Source organism: Myxocyprinus asiaticus, chromosome 2 (assembly GCF_019703515.2).
Source record: "Myxocyprinus asiaticus isolate MX2 ecotype Aquarium Trade chromosome 2, UBuf_Myxa_2, whole genome shotgun sequence".
NCBI classification, from domain to species: Eukaryota; Metazoa; Chordata; class Actinopteri; order Cypriniformes; family Catostomidae; genus Myxocyprinus; species Myxocyprinus asiaticus.
In genome coordinates, this window is record NC_059345.1 from 40,834,908 (window position 1) to 40,851,442 (window position 16,535).

At 38.8% G+C, this 16,535-nt stretch overlaps 1 protein-coding gene across 7 annotated transcripts in view; it reads left to right on the forward strand.

The window, feature by feature from the left end:
* The first annotated feature begins 3,053 nt into the window (after window positions 1-3,053).
* sorcs2 (sortilin-related VPS10 domain containing receptor 2) overlaps window positions 3,054-16,535 on the forward strand; it is a 283,640-nt gene continuing 270,158 nt past the window's right edge. For all 7 annotated transcript variants that reach the window (XM_051719980.1, XM_051720016.1, XM_051719989.1 and 4 more), the window contains exon 1: window positions 3,054-3,453. In XM_051719980.1, the coding sequence (XP_051575940.1) occupies window positions 3,082-3,453 (372 nt within the window). In that variant the 5' untranslated portion in view covers window positions 3,054-3,081. The remainder of the gene's footprint in view (window positions 3,454-16,535) is intronic.

The window sequence follows — 16,535 nt, forward strand, 5'->3', positions numbered from 1 at the left end:
TATTTGGATCAGTATTCTATTCATAACTAGCACATTTGAAATACAATGTTTTTATTCAACATCAAAGAAAGAATAATGCCTTTGTGAAATTTGTCTCAGGGTTCAGAGCAGACAGCTGAGAATGCTAATTCTTTTTAAATTTAGGCCAGTAATCCTCCTATTCTCAGACAACATAGTCTGTCTCTTGGATAGTAAGAAGAATTGACCTGAGGAAATCCTAACTTGAAGTGTTCTGATTTAGGCTCTGAAATAATTCCTGGTTGTATAACTATCTCTTCCACCAATCTACTTGAATACCACATTTCTAACATTTTACATGCTTCATTTATTCAACCTTAAACTGTTGTATCTGGACAATGTCAGAAGTTGTTTTAGTTGTGCTCATGTTCTTGCATTCTGTGGTCTAGCATTCTTTCTGGAATTAGAGGAAAGATTTAAATTGTGATGACCAACTATAATTTGCATCTTTGCATATTCCCTGTCGCACTTAAGTATAATGCATTTTTCATAGCTGCTTGTCTCTGAATAATCTGCTCTTAGGGAGCAGCTTGCATTCTTGCAATGCATCCACGACAGACATGAGCTGTTCTGTACATGTTTTGGTGGTAAATCCAGAGGGTCTAATGCTAAACAATGAAACAGTCTTCACCTGAATTGTTATCCAGCTACAGGGGACAAGGGTAAACAACTGGCACTTATCACCATTCGACCCGATGGTGGAAAAGCGGCTATTTTAAAATTTAAGTAATTTTGTAGTAAAAATCTTGATGTCCTTGCGCTATGAGAGAAGCATGTTCATAGTGGTTCGCGTGTTCACATGATTGCTTGTATTGTTTAGCACTGAACACAATGTTACACATTGTTTAACACAACATTTCTTACCGAACCCTTATATTACTTTAAGATGACTTGGAATATGATACACGAGCTGGATGGGCTACTTTTACAACACGTTTGGGTTCTTTTTTAAGCTTTAAAGTGAGGCACTATCAACTGCAATTGTATTGAAAAAAACGGGCCGGAATAATTTTTATAGTTGTTCTGATCAGAGCCTGGATATATTCTAATAGCCTAATTGTGGCTGTGTGATGTAGCAACAAGCGTGCTTGCAAATGTATATTATTTTAATGTATTTAGACCATTAGTAAGATATTGTGTGGATTGTCCTGTTGCAAGCCTTCAGGAAAATCCAGCAAAAAAAAAAAACAGATGCTTATGTTATCAAGGTTTTACCAGGTTTCTAGCTGGACCATGTAGGTCATTTATGCTAGCTAACTGATCTTCAGCTTGACTCAAGCTAGTTAGAGCTATTAGAGCAACCTAGACCAGTTAAAAGCTAGAGTTTTGCTGAAGAAGTGTGCTCTAACAATTTCTCTAGCCCTTAAATGGCAGAAAACATAATTTAAAAACCTTGCCCACTTTTGCTGATGATGTCACTATTTATTATCTGACAAAAAACAAAAAAAAAAAAAAAAAAACACAATTTGAGTAAAAAGCAGCACCCACCCATGTTCAAAATTCTATAATTACTATAATGAAATTATAATAAATATTGTTTCAAAACATTTACATTTAAGAAGGTTGTGGTATCTTCTCAAAGGCTGAGAGGATCAAGTTTTTATCAGAACTACCAAAACTGTGCAATTGCTGTATTCCCTTTTCACAGAGCCTGCATGCAAATGTGACAACATTAACATACATTCATTTAAAAGTTATTATATTAATGTATTTCTGTAGCCTAACCTTGCTTCTGCTTAAAGTGATAGTTCACCCAAAAATGCCACTCACTTTTATGCCATCCATGTGTATGAATTTGTGCAGAACACAAACGAAGGTTTTAGAAGAATATCTCAGTTCTGTAGGTCCTCACAATGCAAGTGAATGGTGACCAAAACTTTCCAGCTCCAAAAATCTCTTAAAGGCATCATAAAAGTAATCCATAAGACTCCAGTGGTTTAATCCATATCTTCAGAAGCGATGAGATAGGTGTGGGTGAGAAACAGATCAATATATAAGTCCTTTTTTTTTTAACTATAAATACTTGAAAGTGAAAGTGGAGATTTATAGTTATCGCTTCTGAAGATATGGATTAAACCACTGGAGTCTTATGGATTACTTTTATGATGCCTTTAAGAGATTTTTGGAGCTTGAAAGTTTTGGTCACCATTCACTTGCATTGTGAGGACCTACAGAACTGAGATATTCTTCTAAAACTATTCTTCATTTGTGTTCAGCAGAAGAAAGAACGTCATACACATCTGGGATGGCATGAGGGTGAGTAAATGATGAGAGAACTTTCATTTTTGGGTGAACTATCCTTTTATGGACATTGACAATGGACAGTCAAAGTTGAATAGATGGATTACACCTCAGTAATCAGAATCAGAATGAGCTTTATTGCCAAGTATGCTTACACACACACACACACACACACACACACACACACACACACACACACACACAAGGAATTTGTCACGGTGACAGAAGCTTCCAGTGCAAATGCAGCTGTATATACATACATACAAACATATACATTTAAACATATATACATATAGTGACATAAAAATAAAAATGACAGATGAAAAAAGAGAAATATACAATAGAGCAATAATGTTGTTAGAATATTTTATATACAGATATACAGTTATGTGCAGGTGAAGTAATGTATTGAAGAAGAGGTAGGATATGTTAAAGAATATAAATGAAATATGGACATAAGTAGGAATGGATGGATTGAATATTGCACATGGTTGTATTGACAAAAATGGTAATGGTCATCTTTAGGCTTTTACGTATTTAAACCTGAATGATTTTTTTTTTTTGGAACCTGTTGCTATCAATATCTTGATGCATATTTCTAAAATAGTTTTAAGTGAAAAACAAACAATTGACTATTGCATCACTAGGTGGCAGGCGAATACGGGGAAAAGCCGCCACGGTCTTCGCTGTCAATTATACAGGACATGAGCACGCTCTCTGTTTCTTGCTCTGGTTCCCCACCCTCCCTCTCTCTCTCTCTCTCTCTCTCTTACATTAGAGCTTTCCATCTCTCTTGCATCGCACTCGCTTTGACAGTGTTAAATGAAGGCGCACATCATGGCGCGTGTCGTGACATATTTTGCGCACCTGTACACAGCTTTGTTTTTCGCTTTGACGTGCATGTCACTGTTCGGACCGATTTCATGTCAGAGCAGCGTTTTAAACCGGAGAAACGAACGGGACCGAGAGCTTGACAGCCACGGTGGGCATGTCGTTGGCAGAGATGAATCGCTTATTCCAGCGCTCAGCCGCGGAGATTACAGCGGGGACCCGGTCGGACCGGCCATGGGATTTCCCCGAGTCCGGAGGGCATCGAACATGGAGAAAGTCTCACTGCTCAGCAGCTCTTTCGTCCTTAAAGGAGATGCCACCCACAACCAGGCAATGGTTCACTGGACGGGGGAGAACAGCAGCGTAAGTAGGCTACCCCCTCTTCCGCTCTTGTCCCGAAAACTGATAAGATGGTGAAGTAATTATGTCCGTACACACTTCACGAATAAATTTAGGATTCGTGCATAATAAGACAGACAACATCCTGGGATGGTAGACAGGTGTTTGAAGTACAAGTCGGTACTGAAGCTTCATTATCACACAAAACAAACAACGTGTATCGAGTGATGTGGTTCATTGTTTACCAACCCATCCGGTAATGTAAGAATGACAGCTGACGCCGGAGCGCACCTATCCTTTAGTGGTCGTTCAAACCGAACGCCTTCTAGCACTAAAAAACCTAGAGGCAGCGCAACAGAACGCAGGTGTCTCGAGAAAACTTGAAGTACTTCTTGACACGGCGTCTAAAAAACGCGACGCTTCTGCGCGTCAAAGTCGTCTGTCTAATCTAGCGCATGTTGACATAAAAAACCTAACAATGAACAAACATCGCGGACTGCAGCAAAAACGCATTCGGTGTGAACGGCCCCAGTACACCTGCATGTGAGGCGCCTAGCAGCTGACAGGCGTTCAACAAGCTTGAACTAGGTATCATATGAACACACATTTGAAGTCTGACGATACTTATAGCTCTGTCGCATCAACAATATAATATATGATATAGTCAGTATGAAACATAAAAAATCTCGCTAATGTTAAAGGAGAACACCCCTGAGTGACTACATCGCAAATGCACTCGCTTGTCTTTGTTGTGATTGTTTGGTGAATTGTGTCTGAAGGAGACATCACTCATTCAGAAGACTGAGAAAACAACTCATGACGAACGAGCATTGCAAATAAAACAAAAGCACCTTATTAACTTTTTAATAGCCTACCTGTTATAAGTTTGTTGTGCTTCGTCTTTATTTGCCTTTAACCGAAGTTTAAAAGTTAATAGGATTGAGATTCCTTTGTTTTTTTCTTCTACTATTGCATTAAGGGACAGTTCACCCAAATATTAAAGTTCTCATCATTTACTCACCCTCATGAAATCCCAGATGTGTATGACTTTAATTCTTCTGCTGAACACAAATTATGATTTTTAGAAGAATATCTCAGCTCTGTAGGTCCATACAATGCAAGTGAATGGTTGCCAAAACTTTGAAGATCCAGAAAGCACATAAAGGCAGCATAAAAGTAATCCATAAAGACTCCTGTGTTTTAATCCATAGCTATGTCCCAAACGACACACTATACACTATGCACTTACAAAATATACTATGCACTCAGCCATGTAGTGAATGAATTTACAAAGTGTAGTATCATCCCAAATGGAACACTTAACAGTTTTTACTACACGGAAGCATTCGCCGTTAAACAGCTGACGGAAGTGATGTTTCAAGCGAAAGTGATGTGTTGCTGCTAGCTTTAGTGTGTTAGCCAACCTCAGTTCAACACTTGGAACTTAAACAACGTACATATTCACACAGCTTGGGGTGATGGTAAAGCATTCAACTCACATATGTAAGGTGCTGTATCCACTGAAGTTTCGCTAGCTGCTACATTCTTCATTATTGACAACTGTTTTGTCAGACCAGCAGCGCAGCCAGGTAACTCCGCCCCTTCCGCTATGTACGGCAAGCTGCATGCACTGAGTGCATGAAGTGTCCAACATTCCACACTTCGTTTTTGATGGTTGAAAAAGTGCATCATCCGGGTACTTAAAGTACACTTCTTTTTGCTGCATTTTCAGTGTAAACGTACTACTCACACTACTTACACTACAAAATGGCGTAGAATAGCGCAGAAGAGTGCGGTTTGGGATGCACCTCATGTCTTCTGAAGCAAGCTAATCAGTTTTGGGTGAGAACAGACCAAAATGTAACTAATTTTCACTGTACATCTTGCCATTGCAATCAGTACACTTCCTAGCGCTTGATGCATGCGCAGACCGCTAGATGGCGCTAGGAAGTGTAATTAAGCATGGAATAATGATCACCAAAGAGATTTCTGATGTCAGGATGTATAGTGAAAAAGGGGTTATATTTTGGTCTATTCTCACCAAAAACCGATTGGATCACTTCTGAACATATGGATTACTTTTATGCTGCCTTTACGTGTTTTGTGGAGCTTTAAAGTTTTGTCACCATTCACTTGCTTTGTATGGACCTACAGAGCTGAGATATTCTTCTAAAAATCTTTGTTTGTGTTCTGCAGAAGAAATAGTCATACACATCTGGGATGGCATGAGGGTGAGAAAATGATGAGAGAATTTTCCTTTTTGGGTGAACTATTCCTTTAACTCTTTTTATAACTAATAATAGTTATATTGTTGTTTTACAGTTTAAAGGTTGTACCACAACTTTGAAACTAAGTCCCAATGACCTGTCATTCCCTTTCTGTAATCAAAGAAGTCTCACTGCACTCTGTGCTTCTCCAAAAGATCTAGAAAAATGCCCTTTTGTTAGGTGCACGGAACTGGCATGCAGCTACATCATTGCATTTGTGTGTATTAAAAAAAATCGGAGTGTGGACTGTGTTCTCGTTGCTGCTTTTAATTACTTAAGGTCTCTTTGGCAAAGAGGCAGTAACTTTGTGAATTATGCAGGTTCTGGCTGCCATGTCAGATGTCTTACAGCTTGGAGAGCTGTAACCTCAACTGAGCCAAGCAACTGGTAGACTCACAGTAGATCGAATAGATACACAGATAAACAATACTCTGGTATAGTTGGATAGGATCATTTGCCAGCTTTGTTAAGAGACTGCACAGCAAAAACCTTTACTCTAAAGTGATTTTACCATAAGCACAGCCCTTCTTGCAGCTCTCTGCATTTTACTTTGTCACCTCCAGATTTCCATTCAGGGTAACGTCACGGTTTAGGAAATGATATTAGATGTTTAAAATAGATAATAAAATAGATTGCAGTGGATTCTGTCACCAGACAGAACTGACAGCATTTAACATGCATCAGTTGTTACAGTGCTAATGGGAAGTCATCTTCACTGAAATTGTTTCATGACCATGGAAATTAGTTATTTTTCCAAGAGAACTACCCTACCTACATGAAAATATTGAAATTTAAGCATATCCAGGGCACCCCTGTGTACAAATTCAAAGCATTTACACCATGATTTACACTTGTTGTAATTGGAACAGACAGAAAACTTGTAAAGGATCACTTTAATTGTATGAGCACACAAGATTTAGGCAGATACTGACATGTGTAAAAAACTTTATGCCTTGAGTGTAGACAGTGTTTTTTTTTTTTCTTTCTTTTTTTAACAATAACTTCAGGCCTTTTTAGTTTATAATGTAGTGGGTGTCTTGCGATACTCTCAAATTTAGATTGAAAAAGAGCTGTACTGAGTTTAACAGAGAGACTAACATTTCCTGTGCACCATTTGATGTGTTGAATAAGCTCTGTCAAAGGAGGAACAATCCATCATTAATTCCAGATCCTGCTCTTGTCAGTTCCTAAAGGGCTCTGTTTTTGGAGAAGGGTACTAGAGTCATAACAATACCAGTAGTGAAGCTATTTCAATTGCTGAAATGGCGCTCTTTGTGTTTTCCCTTTTATCTCTGTCTATCTCTGCATGTGTCTTTCTTCTTCCTCCCGATAATCTTGTTTTATTTATTTTGCCTTCCTGCACTTCTGATGACAAATCTCTTTTTCAGTAAATATGAGGAGATATAGTCATCTATCTGGTATTTAGAAAGAGTCTCTGCTGTTGTTTGTGTGTTTGCAGAACTGTCAAGAACCATCCATCTGTTTGCTTGCTGATAGCTGTGTTTAGTTAAGACAGAGAGCGAGAGAGAGAGAGAGAGGAAGAGAGAGTGGAAAGGCACAACAAGAAAGTAAGATACTGCATCAGAAAAAGAGATAAACAAACAGGCATACGTTTTTGATTCCCAAAGGGATATTCAGAATAAAGGGAGACAGAAAGGGAGTCCTTAAAATAAAGGAGGGTGTAGAGAGTGCTGAATCTCTCACTGAGCTCAAAGTGTTAGCATGATGTTCTCTTGCTCTCATGCTATTTGTAAATCTGATAAATTAAAGATATGGTTCACCGACATTTCCAAGGTGGTCTAGAGATGCCATCACCAAGGCTACAATCTCTTTGGAGAACTAGATTCCATTATGCCTATCCTGAGTCATAATTTTCTTATTTTCCAAAGTCAGTTAGTTTTCCAATTTTAGATTATAGACTACAAGCCACTTCCAAGACTCAAGAAGAATACTCAGCCTGGTTGATTTGTAGTATTCAGTCAAAGTGAGAAGGACCAGCTGTTGAAAATGGCAGTCATGCCAGGGGCTTAACTTGTGTGCCTGCTACTGGATGGCTCTCTGCACTCATTTACATTCGGTCTGAATCAATTCACCAACTCAGTAGCGGATTTAGGCAGGACATGTGCATTTGCTTGTTGAAGCGGGTTTCGCACCGGGTGCCATACAAGCTAGAACTGCCACTGCACCAACTACTCAACCCTCTAATCAGATCAGAGCCCTTATACTGTAAATCAGATAATATTGAAATTTGGTCTTCAAAATGCAACCTGGTTTTTTTAAATCATGTTTCGATATCTAAATTTGTGCAAATTGGGTTTTATATGCATCCTGTACATCTCACAGAAGCTTCCTGGTGAAATAAACAGGTGCTACAACAACATTGACTTTTACATGTGATTTGTGTGAAAGTGCATAAAATGGCAGATTATCAGTTCATAAACATTTTTCACCCTGTCCTTCACACTGTGCTATCTTATGACATCTAAACACTTTTACAACAGTGATACATTTGAGCTCTTGCAATACATAAAAAACTACTTTTAGAGCCTGTTTGGGCATGATAAAAAAATTGCACGGTGGCTCAACAGATAGAGCGTTGCACTTACGATACAAAGGACCGGGGTGGAGGACATCAGTCGACACATAAAAACATTATGTGACTATCGGTTAGGTTTAAAGTTTAGGGTAGGGATGTAAATTTTGTTAAATTCAAAACTCAACAGAGCAATAAACCTAAAACTCTTTGGGAGAAAATATAACTTGCTTTTAGTGCCACACAATGGACAATTCCTTGGAATTCCACAAAACGTGTCATGAACAACACAATATCATTTGGCAAAAATGTCACCACAGAAACATAATTTTCAGGATATAATGCTGCTTTGAAAGCCATTTGAAAAATCTTTTTTATTTATTTTTTGTACTTCCTTGATAGGATATCTGTGTTATTCTGTCCTGTAAATGTAGTGATTTACATGATTTCTGCATTGTGGAAATTAAAATCTAATAAGTTTTACTCAATAGACAAAATGCACAGATGAACACACTCTATTCCATTCACCAAAACCCTGCACATGTATCCCAAGCAAAGAAGATGTATGATGGCAGCAAGCCATTCAAGGTAGTTCTTGACAGTACATAGTTTATGTAAACATTACTTTTTTTTACATGTAATTTGGGAATTTGAGGAGACACTGGGTGTAAAAAAAGAATAAGTTGGCAATATTAACATAAATAGCATGTCTGCATTAGTTTTTTTTCTCCTTGTCAAGTCCTCTTGAAGGCTTACTTCATGAAATAGGCATTCATTCACGGTACATATACTTAACAGACAGTTAATTTGGTCCTTCCTATTGCATGGGAAAAATTGTTTGCACATGTGAAGTGAGCCCTTGAGATGATTTGTCTTGTCTGTCTGAATTAATCTTTCCTAGATGTTTCTAAATGGCTGGTTTGAAATGAGTAAGATGTAGCTTGCAAACATGTGGCACAGTGGACACAAGGGTTTTCCATCCACATTTTTTTTAAACATCTCCAAATTCAGTATTCCAGTTCTCATCTTCTTGATCGTTACTAATTGCTGGCATGCCATTGGTGGTTTTGCTATTTTCAGCACTGGGACTTTAGTTTTTTCTGCTATTTTTCCTTCTATTAGCCCAAATTATTAGAGACTTATTTGTGGTCCTGTTTCTTTCCGCTCCCAATGAGGATTTCTTTCTTCCTTTGTTTCCTGGGTGACCTCATTAGAATCCGGAGGGCCAGCCCTAGCGGAGAGTTCATGTGCGGCCTGCACATTGCACAATGTATTTTTATGCTTTGGCCTTCGACTTGTATATGTCATCTATATGACCATAAATTAGCACTATTAAAGAAATAGTTTACCTGAAAACTTTGTCATTATTTACTCACCCTCTTGTTGTTCTGAACTTAACAAACCCATACATTTTGACTGAAAGCCTGGTTTCTAATGGACCCTGTTTCTATCTGGTATTAAGATGTTTCAGGTGATCCAATCACATGTGGTCAGCCCTAAATACAGGTCTAAACGGGCTCTAAATTGTTTTGTGATCAGATGACAGAAACCACATACGAATGTGGTCATAAATGCCCACATAGTGTCCACATCACATTTACAATAATCCGTCCTGTATGTGTCCCAGCAGCAGTGAAGTGCCACCCCGCACCTGTCAATCAACTGCTGTGCTAAAACAAGAGTTTAAACGTTGCCGTTTATGAGCGTCTTTAAAAGTAAATAACCGTCGACGTGACGCCATGTGAAGGGCAGACGTGTGAGGGACAGCTCTGTGCAATTTGCAAATTTTTAAAATTATTTTCATGATTTAATCTGGTGAAATTCACCCAGTTACACATTTGCTGTTTGAGGTAAACATGGCAAGGAAGTCAAAATCGTTGGGCTCTGGAGACATTAAAATGAAACAAGATGAAAGCCCAGACAGGCCTGTGGACCGGGGACTCGATTTGGATGGCCCAGCAGGAGATGAAATCCAGCGTCAACTGTCCAACATGTCGGTGATGTTGACGAAGGTACTTGCGGACTTGGAGGATCTTGCTGTAATCCGTCGATCAATTACAGCGATGGAAAAAAATGTATTTGAGTTAGTCACAAGAGTGACAGATGTTGAGAGACGAATCAATTATTTGGAGTCATCAGAGAGGGAATTAGCCGCTAATCCACCCGCAACCAAAGTTGATTTGGAACTTGTTCTTGAAAAGCTTGAAGATCTTGAGAATAGAAGCTGCAGGTATAACGTTCGAATTGTGGGATTTCCTGAGCATGAGGAGGGCAGAGATATGGTGAAATTCCTAGATGAGCTTTTCCCGAGATCTGCTTGACATAACAGGCCATAAACTGGAGGTCGAGCAAGCTCACAGAGTCTTTCTTGGAAAAGAAAGCTTTCTTGGAAGAATCACAATATTTTCTTGTTTCTGGACTTTGCGAACTCGACAAGAGTGAAACGCAATCGGTTCAAGGAATGCAAGAAACTCTTACATCAGCGGAAGATAACTTTTGCTCTGATGTTCCCTGCCAATCTGAGAATAAACACCAAGGACGGCAGCAAAATATTTACATGTCCCAATCAGGCAATGTCTTTTATAGAAACAATGGGTGAGTAAACCATTGGGTGTTTTTCTTGTGAGTGGATTGACTCATTGCACATACTCTGACTTTCGGAGGAAGCTGGGAAGCCATTTTTGTTTCTTTTTGCGTTGGCTCTGCCAAGTGGCTGGAGTTTGTTTTGTTTTGTGGATTAACACTTTTCCTTAAAGAAACTTTTGCATTGACGGAAGATCACTTTTACAATGAAGTTCCCAGCCAGATTGAGAATAGACACAACGGATGACCGCAAAATATCTACTTGCCCACACAAAGGATGTCTTTTATAAAGTTGACGGACTGTGTAAGTCATGGGATATACTTTTATGCGGCCTCCGAGTGAATTGGTTTCCTTTTGTGCTGGTTCCGCCTAGTGGTTGGAGCTTGTTTTGTTAAATAACAACATTACTTCAGGACAGTTATGGATGAATCTGTCTGTTCGTTGTGCTTATGCCTCCTGTTGGCTGGAGTATGATTTGTGGAGTATTTTCGTGGGACATTGGAATGATTATGTCATCTGCTGCACTCATCAGCTGGCTCACTGAAGATTCGTTTGTCTGACCGAGGAAACTGAACGGCTTTATATCGGCTGGAATTTGTTTTGTGAAGGAACACACCTTTGAGACAGTTCTGTGAATGAGTCTACACGTTCTTTGTGTTTATTCTGCCTATTGGCTGGGGTTTGTTTTACAAAATATTTGATGTTATGTAATTTTGCCTTACAAATTTGTGAGGCAAAATTGAGCAATCCGATGGCAAAGTTGTCGTGGGGGCTCTCGTAGGCGTACATGGACACTTTGAGTTTAGAGGGATGGACGCCAGTTGGCGCTGTCGTGTGCAGGGTTAATGCGCACGTTTTTCTTTTTTCTGCTTGTTTTGTTCGGGGGGAAGTTCGGGGTTTTATTGTTGCATTAATGTTGAAATGTGGTCTTCATCATTTTGTTTTTGGCACACAATTTATTTTTTCTATTATATCAAAAATGCCAAATGTTAATATGAGTGGATTGTCTCTCTCCACGTGGAATGTGAATGGGTTGGGGCACCCCATAAAAAGAAGGAAGGTTATTTCTTTTCATAAACGTAAGAAATATGATATAGTGTTTCTTCAAGAAACGCATCTTTCCCCGCAGGAAGCTGAAAAATTTGGGAAGATATGTGGTGGACATGTTTTCTTTAGTGTTGGCTCAAGTAAGAGCAAGGGAGTCATTATATTGGTAAATAAACATTTACAATTCAAATGTCTCAAACAGATTAAAGATAAATTAGGAAGGGTCATTATTGTTTTAGCAGAAATTCAGGGCCAAAGTCTGATTTTGGCTAATATTTATGCACCTAATGCTGATGATCAAGGCTTTTTTATAGATCTTGAAGGGATGTTGCAAACAGCTGGCACCCCTCATGATATAATATTGGGAGGAGAATTTAATCTTTTGATGGATTCAGTCCTTGATCATAGTGAAGCAAATGTGTGTAAACCCCCTAGAGCAACACTGATGCTTCACAGGATGTGTAAAAATCTTGGTCTTACAGATATTTGGAGACTTTTGAACCCATCTGGTAGGGGCTATACATTTTTTTCATCAGTCCATAAGATTTATTCTAGAATAGATTTATATATATATATATATATATATATATATATATATATATATATATATATATCTCCAAATCCCTCATTTCAACTGTTGTTGATTGATCAGTTGGAAACATTTTAGTCTCAGATCACACCCTGGTGAGTTTAGAGGTGTTGCCACATATAGAGAAAAAGAAATCATATAGTTGGCACCTTAATGTATCCCTTTTGCAAAATCCTGATTTCCAACAAATGTTAAAGACTGAAATCAATGTTTATTTGGAGACCAACTGGTCCTCAGTATCCTCTGTGGGAGTGGCTTGGGAGGCACTTTAGGCGGTTCTTAGGGGTTGGATCATACAATATGCCTCATTCATCAAAAAATCCAATGCATGAGAACTCGTGGAGTTGGAAGGAAATATTAAAAGTGCAGAGGCAGAGCTGAAGTGCCGTATGTCATCTGATGGGCTCAGAGAATTGACCTGATTGAAATATAGATATAATACTATTTTGTCGCGGAAAGTGGAGTTTTGGTTATTCAGGGCAAGACAGTTATACTTTGAGTTGGGGGACAAAGCAGGGAAGCTTTTGGCTTGATATATAAAGCAGAGAGTCTCTTTCTACCATTCCCTCAGTGAAATCTGCTGGTGGTGAAATTTTTACCTCAGCCATTGATATTAATAATGCCTTTAAAGAGTTCTATCTTGATCTTTATAGTTCCACGTCTTCGTCTACTGATGAAGATATTAGAAACTTTGTGGAACCATTAGATCTTCCTAAACTGACGATTGAGCAAAAAAACTCTCTTGACTCAGAGATAACCTTGGAGGAGCTTGACGAGGTAATTAAGTCCCTACCTACTGGCAAGGCTCCGGGGCCAGATGGTTTTGCTGCAGAATTTTTAAGATCCTATGCTACAGAACTGGCTCCACTTTTGTAAGAAGTTTATACTGAATCATTAAAGAATGGAAAGCTTCCTCCAACCATGACACAAGCCCGGATCAGTTTGATTCTTAAAAAGGACAAAGATCCAAGCGAGTGTAAAAGTTACTGTCCAATCTCCCTGATCCAACTAGATGTAAAAATGTTGTCAAACATTTTGGCTAACCGATTAAGTAAGGTTATGACATCTCTTATACATATAGATCAGGTGGAATTTATTCGGGGTCACAGCTCTTCTGATAACATTAGGCGTCTCATCAATATCATGTGGTCAGTAGTGAATGATCAGTCGCCGGTCGCTGCCATCTCACTTGACGCCGAAAAGGCGTTTGATATGGTAGAATGGGATTATCTTTTTAAGATTTTGGAAATGTATGGGTTCGGGAGTACTTTTATTGGTTGGATTAAGTTACTTTATAGACACCCTGAAGCAGCGGTACAAACAAATGGATTAATTTAAGATTATTTTACTCTGAATAAGGGCACTCGGCAGGGTTGCCCTCTTTCCCCATTATTGTTCTGTCTTTCCCTGGAACCATTAGCAGCCGCGATAAGAAAGGAGGATGATTTTCCAGGGGTGGTGGCGGGAGGTGTGGCGCATAAGCTTCTGCTTTACGCAGATGATATTTTATTATTCGTCTCCGACCCCATTAGATCTATGCCTTGCCTCCACTGAATTATTAATTCCTTTTCCAAGTTCTCAGGATACAAAGTCAATTGGTCTAAATCTGAAGCTTTGGCTCTGACAGCGTATTGTCCAGTAACGGCTTTCCAGCCGGGCGCCTTACAGTGGCCCAAACCGGGCATTAAGTATTTGCAGATTTTATTCCCAGCAAATTTGTCTGATTTAGTTAGTGTTAATTTTGACCCTTTAATAAAACGTTTTTCGAGCGATGTGGACAAGTGGGCTTCATTACATTTATCAATGATTGGGAAGGTTCATGTTATTAAAATGAATTGTATTCCAAAATTCAACTACCTCCTACAGTCTCTCCCTGTAGATGTCCCCCTCTCTTATTTCAAGCAATTTGATAGCATAGCGAAGTCCTTCATTTGGAATGGTAAACGTCCCAGATTGCATTTTAATAAGTTAATAGGCCGATTGACAAAAGTGGGCTAGGTCTACCCAAGATTTTGTTTTATTACTATGTTCAGTCTCAGACATTTGGCTCATCAGTTACTTCCACCTGAGAGAGCCCCTCCCTGGTTTGTTATTGAACAGGCAGTTCTTGCCCCTATTTCACCATTACAAAGCCTCTCTATCAAACTAATCGGAAAAGTTAAATTACACCCCGTTATTTCGCATTTACACTTGGTATGGACTAAAGTGTCCAGATTGTTTAAATTGGACACTTATTTAAATGCTGCCTCGAGCATATGGCAGAACCTAATATTGTGTATTGGCAAGTCCCCTTTCTGCTGGCCGGAGTGGATTGTGAGGGGGGTTGCTACACTCGGTGACCTATATGAAAGTGGAGTGTTGAGATCGTTTGAAAACTTGGTCCAACATTTTGGGATCCCCAGACCTCAGTTTTATAGGTATTTACAACTGCGCCACCTGCTTTGTACTATTTTTGGGAGTAGTACACACCCCCCTAAGGAGGCAGATGCTTTGTGGCATCAGTGTACTACTCCCTGTTAATTCAGAGTCTGGGGGACGGAGCCTTAACTCCTTTCGAGAATATGGGAGAAAGATTTCAACTTGGCATTGGAGGAAGGAGTGTGGGCTAAAATTCTTAAAAATGTTAAGTCTGCATCTAGAGATGCAAGGGTTTGTCTTATACAATTAAAATTTGTGCATAGATTTTATTGGACCCCCTCTAGACTGTATAGGCTTGGTCTAAAAGACACACCCACCTGCTGGAGATGCCAATCGGAGGATGGAGACATGGCCCATGTTTTTTGGTGGTGTGTCGAGATCCAGAAATTCTGGTCGAAGGTTCAGAATTTTGTGTGCAACGTGGTGGGCACTCGGGTTTTGTTTTGCCCCAGACTTTGTGTTCTGGGTGATGGGGCGGTCATCGATGTGGGGGATGGCCATATAGAGAACTGGGTTCTGACCTGTGTGATGATCGCCAGGCAGGTTATTTTGAGGGGTTGGAGGTCAGCTGGTGCGCCCCCATATCCGGAGTGGTGCACGGAGGTGGGGAGGGTGGCAGCTTATGAGGAGGTGTCATCAGGAAGACGGGGTGGTTTGGATATGTTTATACGGAAATGGGGCAGGTATTTGGAGTTTTTGGAGGGCTCTCGGGTGGGGTGTGGAGAGAGTAGTGTAATATAGTTAGTATGATCATTATGTTTGTATATATACATATATATATATATATATATATATATATATATATATATATATATATATATATATATATATATATATATATATATATATATTATTAATTTTTATATATATATATATATATGTACATATGTGTGTCTGTTTGATTTTTATTTCTATATATTTACTTATGTTTGACCACAGGGTTGGTTTTTGGGGGGGCAGGGTTGGGGAGGGGGAGGGGTGGTTGTGGGGTTTAAATGTTGATTTTATATATCAACATTTAAATATATATATAAATATATGTTTTGCATTTCATTGTTATTGTATGATTTGATAAAAAATATTAATTACAAAAAAAAAGTAAATAACCGTCTATTCTGAAAATTTAAAAAAGCGGATACATACACAATCACAAGAGCTTCACGGATCTTCTTTAGTGTGTCTGATATCAACACAGATGAGAAGCACAAACACTTGAAGCCAGTGACGTAACTTGGATCTTGTGGGCCCTAGTGCCAAAAAACTTGATGGGGCCCCTTGCCACCCCTACTCACTCGTAGCCTACAAGAATGAACTTAAAATATGTGACATTATAATGTAATTTTTTTGTTTGCGGATTATTGTCACTAAATGTCTCAATAGATTTGATCCTGACAAGATACCTTTTCAGAAATTATGAGAAATATCTGATTTATCTTAAAATGTCTTTCTTAAATTATTAAAATGGAATTCCACAAATGATTTGTCTATTTAGTCTGAAATGATGAATTTTACTTGAAAAGAAAAGAAAAAAGCTACATTTAAAATAAAAACAATTTTACCAGAAATCCAGCTAATCATAGCCATGTTTTTGGGACTAGATTAATTTACTGTCAGTTTTTTTATGACACTATTATCAGCTTTCTCCTGAACAAAATGACAGGACACTTC